Source organism: Lactuca serriola, chromosome 1, assembly GCF_051521515.1.
Source record: "Lactuca serriola cultivar US96UC23 chromosome 1, Lser_US96UC23_V15, whole genome shotgun sequence".
NCBI classification, from domain to species: domain Eukaryota; kingdom Viridiplantae; phylum Streptophyta; class Magnoliopsida; order Asterales; family Asteraceae; genus Lactuca; species Lactuca serriola.
The window spans coordinates 97,220,289-97,228,774 of record NC_136408.1 but is presented as its reverse complement, the minus strand read 5'-3'; the positions used below and the strand labels follow the sequence as shown (position 1 = coordinate 97,228,774).

Sequence of the window (8,486 nt, the reverse complement as noted above, 5' to 3'; positions counted from 1 at the left end):
TCCAAAGCTGAAATCACGAGTCTAAATCCCACAACTAAGTCCTCAAAGTCCAAAAAGACCATATTGCCCTTCTCATGGTCCAAAACCCTAAATATTGACCAAAAGTAAAAAGTTAACTACCCAACGCATACGTTGGGCGTACACTTCCTTACGTGGGGAATACAACACGACCAATGACCCATTGGGAACGAAACCGGCTACACAGGGCCTAGCAAGGAGTACGCCCGACGTACTCCGCCTACTTCAACCTTCACCAACTTTGTGTCTTAATCATTTAAGACATCTAACCCAACTTTAGATCTGACCATCCTAAGGCATCTTAATCCATAAAGTCATCAATTGTAAGCCTTTGCATGGCCAGGAGGGACCCAATGCAAAAAACTTTAACTTCCAACACACTCTAAGCTACTATACTCACGCATGAGTTATAAGGAATGATCAAGCAACCATTTTTATGAATCTACAAGTCCTAAAATGCATGAAAGGACAACTAAAATTCTCTAGAGTTCTCCAAACTAATAAAGGGCCAATCTTCCGGACAAAATCTCATAAAACTTCAACCATGTATATCAAATAGAAAACTCATCAAGGTATAAACTTTATACTTGAAAAAGATACACAAAGAGGAAAGGTTTCTGGATCTACAAGCTTGCAAGCAACCACTCCTTCTTCTTTAGTCTCCTTCTTCAACAATATGCACCAAAATCACCCAATAAGATTCCAAAACTCACAAAAAACATAGACTAGGAATTAGGGTTTGAGGAGGGAATGGTCATTGATAAGGATGGTCCAAAGGGGATATAATATTGTTTAAATAGGGAGCAACCCTTAAAATTAGGGTTTGGAGTCTGGGCTAGTACGACCGACATACCACGCGTACGCCCAACATACTAGCGGATTATCTGCGTTTTCCATATTGCACGAGTACGTTGCGCGTACCTTCAAGTACGCCTAGCATACGACCAAAAATGCAAGCCTTTTTCCTCAAGGGACCAATTGTGCAACTTTTAATAAAGTTAAGGGCAATAATAATAATACCTGATATTAGCATGTTACAGAGGATTATTTGTATCTGTTTCTTGTTTGTGCCTTGGGAAAGATCACAAAAGAAGAACTCTCCTTTGGGTTACAAAAGAAGAAACCAACTAAGAAATCAAATGTATGTTTTCTTTAGAGTTCTACTAAGTTGCATTGACTAGTGAGTTTAGATCTTTCAGATTTCGAGTTTACGTTAAAAATGTTTATTGTTTCCGTTGTCCTATGTTTGATCTAATTAGGCTCGAAATCCTTCAATATACACATAATAAAGATTCTAAAAAAAATTAGAACTTAAATAATTAATGTGGTTTACATGATCAAAATAATTATGCTACATCCATATGACAACTAGAGAGATTTTTAGGTAATCATATTTATCAAGCACAAACATACATAATTTCAAGAGTTTGACATAAAGTATTACGGATTACACATTCACCTTGTACATATGATAAGACTTTCAAGGATTTGATATATAAAATATTATACATGATTTGGACTGTATTTGGATTTCATGAATATCACATCTTAGGATAAGAGTTCACCACATTTGAATAACCTTTTTTACACTACCAAACACGTTTACGGTACTCCCCAAGTGCCCAGAGTGGGAAAATGCTCCTGTATTGTGCAAAATGCAGAGTGCAATTCCTCATCCAAGCTCCAGTAATTTCCTGGGTAAATAGGCTAATGTTAAAGTAAGATTTATAAAAACATACCATATATATATATATATATATATATATATATATATATATATATATATATATATATATATATATGCTCATTTGAAAATGAAAAATAGGTTGAGAATACAAAAATCAATCTAGCCCCCACATATATTCTTTGCCACCGTTGCATTTCGGTGTACCGCCATGACGAGAAGAAATAATATTAATATGTGTATAGAAAATTAAGTATATTCGTATATAAATACTAAGCACTAACATCACCACCTCCCTTCTTCTCCGCCATCTAACCCACCGCCAACAACTTCCATCACTACCGCTACCTCCAGCACATACCACCACCATAACCACTACCTCCCCTACCACCACCACCACCCCCACTTGTACCACCACCTGTACCACTATAGTACACCACTACCATCACTACCACCACCACAACCACCATCTCCTCCCCCAACAACCATAATCATATATGAATAATCATGTGTGAATAGACATATATGGATAATGCTATATGAATAATTATATGTGAATATACTACATAATATTCATATATTTAATCTTATATTCATATATAAATATTAAATATCCCATTGTGCCGATACGTTTAAACGGAAGATGAATAAATGTGTGGTCTATATTCATTCTTGCGTTCTCAACATTTTTTTATTTTTAATTGAAGGTCTCTCTCTCTCTCTCTCTCTTATATATATATATATATATATATATATATATATATATATATATATATATATATATATATATATATATATATATATATACACACACACACACTAGGTTTCAATTATTTTTCAAAAATAATTTATTCAGTCAGCAATGAAAATAATGCCCACGAATGAATGTCACTAGAAAGTGTTAGTTGAAATTGAAGTCTTGTGTTTTATTTTTCATGGGATTCACAAAAGTATAACTTTCAATGCTTCGAATCTTTTTAGGGATTACCTGTTGAGGAAAATCTCCGTTATCCATTTGAGCATTAATCAACAGTTTTGCTGCTTTATCTAAGGGCGTTATATCTCTCTCCACCTGTTGTTTATAAACATGAAAAATCTATTAAATTTTATACATAAACCTTTAAAGCAACTTAGAGGTGGAAAATGACTGAGACTTGAGTAACATTGTAAATCCCAAAAGACTTGTTTGGTTGGTTGTTTTATTCTTGAGTAATAGCCTTTTTGTCACATGCTTTATTTCAATTAGAACGGTTGTTAGATTTCAGTTAGAAACTTGTTAATTTTCTGTTAAGCGAGGTTAGTTAAATTGTTTATGATGTCATGTTCATAATAGTTAGCTTGATTATATATTCTGACTTCCGTAATCATTTTAGCAAGTTAATCAATGAAAATTTCTATAAATCTTTCTTCTTTCTCCAACTTGAACTACCAAAACCTTTTCAATCCATATTTTGAAAATCATTAATATTTAGTTTATTAAATAGGAAAATCTTCATAAATATCCTTAAACTTTGTCCTTATTTAGAGTTTTGTCAAAATATTTCCATCTTAAATATGATTTTTAAAAAATTAGAATTATGATGTAGTATTTTGACTTAGTATTTTAAAAGATTGTAGGCCACCATGGGCTAGTGGTGGTGATAACTTGGCATCAAACATATTAAAATGGAGTTGACTTTTTTGAAACTGACAGTGTATGTAGGTTTGTTATTAAAAAAGGTTGTAACTATAGTTTAAGTCACCGTTAACATGTTTTGTTCATCTGTATTAGCTAACCTTTCTTTTTTGGTTTGACTATCTATAACTAACATAAAACCCAAATTGACCAATTTTAACAAAGTCTATCTAATTGACACCACTACACAAAAGCATGGAAAATAACCTGCCCACAGAACATAAGACCAAGCATAGCCCATGATGTTTGCACCAAATTTGTTCGGTTTCCATCCAATGGCGTATACACCTTGATGAACAATAGAAACAAAATGTTGAGAGAGATGAGGGTTTCACATTTCTATTTTAGTAATAACTTGCTTTGCCTTTTTTGAATAGATATATTATCATAACTATGTATTTGTTAATTATTATATCTTCTGGTAATCAAAATTGACGTTATTTGTGAGCAAAGATATGAATCTCACCATAGTAGAACAAGATAGGTGGCTCTCTCCCCAACCCCCCTCTTCATTCTGTTTGGAAAGTAAGAACTTGACACCTTTACATACTGCTTCATTATTGTCGTATGTCTTTCCTGCAGCACTTAAAGCCCTTAAGGCAAAGAATGTTCCATATAAGAAGCATATTCCCCAGTAACCATACCTATATATGAATCCAAAAGAATAGTTAAAGAATGTCAACCAATGTTTTTTTATATATTGGATACATTTATACATATAGCTTTACTTTAATAGCTCAAAGTAGTCACAAAAAATAGAATCCGTGCAACATCTTACCATGAACCATCATGCCATTGTGTTTCCTCTAGATATCGTATTCCATTCAAAATTGAAAGTTCTATTTCTTTCTTTCTGTGTTTTGGATGGACACGGTTGTACTCTACCAAAGCTACAATAATGCAAGCTGAGGGTTCCAAATGCCTAATTCAACGAAAATACATATTAATTAATAGTCACTGTTTAAAAAAAACTTTTGTTACATTTTCTGTTTGTTATTACTCTTTCGTTTCACTTATGTTTTGGAATACATTAGGCATAAGTGATTGTAATTATATGTAGATCACTATTGATAATATATGGCGCTAATGACTATGTTAAAGAATTACTCTTTCTCAACAACTATATCTGCAAACATCTCTGAAGGATTAAGAAGCTGTAGAAATGGTTTTGGAATCGGTGGCTCCCAAACAGCAAATCCTCCGCTTATCGGACTCTAAATGAAGAGAAAACAAACAAAGGTAGCACCGGTTATTTCATTGTTGGTCTTGAAATAAAAACTATAATTATTTTTCCAAATTTAAAAGGATAAATTATATTCATTTCTAAGACAAATGTATCATACTTGCAAGTAAAGAAGAAAATTCACTGCCTCATATAGTCGGGCATTGTCAACTTTCTCTCCAACAATTTCTTTCGGCATGTTTGATAGTAAGAGTAGGCACTACAACATAAGATGAATGATGATTATAAGATGTATATAAAAATAAAAAAGATTTAATTTCATTTGGATGTACCATTAGTGCTTCAGCTGTACAGTCAGAGACAGCCCATCCATGATCTTGATCAGAGAAGGCCCATGCTCCTTTAGTGATATGTCGATACATTCGAGTGAAATCTCCTGAAGGATTTTGTTTTATCTGCATATAATGTAGTATAATGAGGAAAACTATCAAATTTTCAAAAAAAATAATCATGCGTGTATGCATATTGCTAAAAAACTAACCTGAGATTCTCTTAAATAAAAGTGTGCCTTATTGAGACAATCAGCATATTCTTCAGTCATGTTACTTGCAATAATTGCTTGAGTTGTAAAAACACAATCCCACACTTGACTACCAAAACTATGCATTGTCATTCCATCTTCTGCAACCCATAAGTAATCTGGAACTCTTGCTAAGTGATATTTAAACTCATCGCCATTTGGATTCTCTGCCCACCAACACATCATTTGTAGACTCTGCCCAAAACATAAGAAAACATTTGTTATGTTCTTTAGGTAGAAAGTTCATTCTATTATAATATTTCTTTGTTTCTTTACATCAACATTGTAGGTAGCTTACTTTTTCGATGCATCCTATGGTCATGTATCTAGTCTCTTCTGATTCATAGCGCATTAGCTCAACAACTCTATCAAGCGATTTCCCTCGTAGTTTGGAAAATGGCCAATATTTAAGGATAGGTTCAGTAATGTAGTGAAGGGTATGCCACAAAACATCTTGAAGAAATGAATGTGGATAGTACAAGTCCTCCTGCAAAGAGAAACATATATAAATATATGTACTCCTCACTTACAAAAAAATGATGCCAATTTTATTTTAAATGTCTTAAGAAAAGGTACCAACCTTACAACAATTATTTCGTTGCTTATTCCAATTTATATGCTCAAAAGCAGTGGGGTAGATTTCTTTTCGCAATGATGAAACAAGAGGTGTGATGGGTCCTTGGACTCTTTTCCCATATAAATATGACATAGGCATGTAGGTTGTCCGACAATAACACCACATCTCAGCTGTATAAGTCATAAGGACAAATTAAGAGAGTTTGAAAAACGTATAAAAATTTTCTTTTGTCTGAAGTGATTTCTAATTTTTATGAAATCAAGGAAAGCACATTGGAAATATTGGTTATAATTTTAAAATTATATAGTTAGTTACCAGGATGAAAAGGAAATGCCGATGGGATAATCCAGAATTCTGGTGGCAATGGGTTGCAACCCTCCCAATCATACACTCCCAACACCTATATATGTAAATACAGGAAAATAAACAAGAAATATCAACAATCATGGGAAGAAGTGGGTAATAAGATTCCATAATTAAATCAAAGAACAATTATCAACATGTAAAACTTTACTAGAAAGGTCACAAATATTCATCGTTTTTCATATAAAAACAGGTCATTCAATTTCTTGCTTCCCATGCTTTCTTTTGTCTTGAGTTGGATTGAATTATAAATACCTTTTCATTTTCTCTCTCAAACATTTTTTTTTCTAAAACTCTACTTAAAGCACATATCATATTATTTATAGGGAACTAGTTACACTTGCTATATAGATTATATATTTACCGATAGATAGAGCTTTCCCCAGGAGGGAATGGCGGTTGCACCACCATGGTCAAGTATCCACTTGCGGCCTCTGTCCATTGCACCATCTCCTCCATTTTTTCCTTCTCCTAGCATACGCAAGGCTACATAGACCAATGTAGATCCAATCATCGTGCTTTTGCCTTCGATAAAAAACCCCCATCCTCCATCTTCATTCTTCAGTTATTATGCAACTTGAATTATTTAGTATAATATTTTTTTTCTAAAACAAGAAGCATAAATAGATCTAAAAATGTTTTGGGGGAAGTATAGAAGGAACTATGTGAATGTCTACGAAAATCTGAAGCAACAAATAACCCTACTGTGTATATGTGCTGAAATAGAAAGGACATGTTTTATTGTTTAATTAATTAATTTGTTTGACTCCATTTTCACTTGTTATGTTGTTCCAGGATAATCCGCTTAGCGAAAGATTACATTTCTAAGGAAAATTTCATAACTTACGTTCTTTTCACATATTTTGTTCAAGAGTTCTAAGGAAAATTGGAAGCTTTTAGAAGTGAGTTTTACACGTATCATATTGGAGTAATTTAAAATCTGAGGCCTAAATAGTAAAAAATTTCCTAATGAGGAATAATTATATTATGATTCTATATTGTTTATAATATAAGTTGAGAAATTGAATATCCTCATAATTTTTATTGCTACAAATCATCCCGCCTAATTAAATAGTGACACGTATAACATTTAATGTTTATTTAATAATATTTTAATATACTAATATGACAAATGTCATCATTTAATTGGGTAGGAGAATTCGTAGTAACAAAAGTATAAGGATATTTAATTTTACTTGTAAGTTATATGATAGAGAGGTATAATAAAAGAGCTTGTTGAATGTGTATGAACAATTTATAATATTTAATAGGTGGAAGCATTAGCAATAGTTATATGTCCTTTCAACACATTTATAAAGAAAATATTTATGCGTATGTAACCTTGTGAAGAATTGAGAGGTTTAAAGCCCATAATAAGCCACTTATAAAAACTTTGGTTATATAGCCTATGGTTTCGCATAATCAGCCCACCATACACTTGTTCAGAAATTTTGAGATTCTTGACTCGGGTTTGGTGCATTACTTTCTTTGTTTTGGAGATCTAACGTGGTGCTTATCACAAAATATGAACTTCATCTGATTGTGCAACCATAACTTTAGCAACTTTTAAAGTTACTTCGTTAAAGATATTGTTATAAAACGTTTCCATGATTAAACTTTTTACAAAAAAATATATTTTCTGATTGTTATAAAAGTCTATTCTTTTATTGTCAAATGAAGCAAATTTACATTTTACATCATTGCATCCAAGGGCATTGATCGTGGTCAAATATGTACCTTTTTTCAAATGTTTAGTTTGAATTTAAATAAATGCCGTGGGGAATTGGAGGGGAATGGATAGCTACACAAGACCTAAATTTTTTTGGGTCCCAATCTTTTTTGGATTATATATATATATATATATGGATCATTTTTTCTGATTTGTCCTGAGCATTTGAGGATATTTAAATCCCCAGGACGAACCATGTTTAAATAATTGCTTCTTAGTAAGTTGGGTTAGTACATTGGTCTACACGGTTCTCTCTTTCACTTATTTTTTTGTAGTCTACTTGTTCCATTTAATTTGTAACCCTCATTAAGGATACGTATTCCACCTTATGAACAACCTTTCACTTTTGACCATCAACTTACTATCCGTTGACCAAAAAAACTTCAAAATCCAAATCATGATCTCCTTCCTAGTGTGGGAAAATATAACATAGACTGTTTATTTAGATTCGATATATAGCTTACCTGATGATTGTAGAAATACCGTATCATCTCTTTGTGGTGTTCTTCATTCAAGATTGTATTAATAGTACCACTTATGTACAAAGCAATTAACTGCAATAAAAAAAGAACAATTACAAGCTTAAGATGATTGGTGAGAGAAACATAACAATATATGTAAAATGCATAATAATATAGTCGATGAGTCTTTTTTATTGTAGTCAGTGGCGAATCTAG

General features: G+C 32.4%; 1 protein-coding gene across 1 annotated transcript in view; it reads right to left on the bottom strand.

The window, feature by feature from the left end:
- Positions 1-1,492: 1,492 nt before the first annotated feature.
- Positions 1,493-8,486, bottom strand: part of LOC145095737 (dammarenediol II synthase-like) — a 16,561-nt gene continuing 9,567 nt past the window's right edge. The window contains exons 4-17 of the mRNA XM_079033569.1: positions 8,274-8,363; positions 6,445-6,639; positions 6,033-6,117; positions 5,721-5,887; positions 5,439-5,627; positions 5,102-5,335; positions 4,893-5,015; positions 4,721-4,819; positions 4,485-4,591; positions 4,156-4,299; positions 3,844-4,021; positions 3,585-3,665; positions 2,691-2,774; positions 1,493-1,712 (exon numbers count right to left, since the gene is read on the bottom strand). Coding sequence (XP_078889695.1) covers positions 1,608-1,712; positions 2,691-2,774; positions 3,585-3,665; positions 3,844-4,021; positions 4,156-4,299; positions 4,485-4,591; positions 4,721-4,819; positions 4,893-5,015; positions 5,102-5,335; positions 5,439-5,627; positions 5,721-5,887; positions 6,033-6,117; positions 6,445-6,639; positions 8,274-8,363 — 1,881 coding nt within the window. The 3' untranslated portion in view covers positions 1,493-1,607. The remainder of the gene's footprint in view (positions 1,713-2,690; positions 2,775-3,584; positions 3,666-3,843; positions 4,022-4,155; positions 4,300-4,484; positions 4,592-4,720; positions 4,820-4,892; positions 5,016-5,101; positions 5,336-5,438; positions 5,628-5,720; positions 5,888-6,032; positions 6,118-6,444; positions 6,640-8,273; positions 8,364-8,486) is intronic.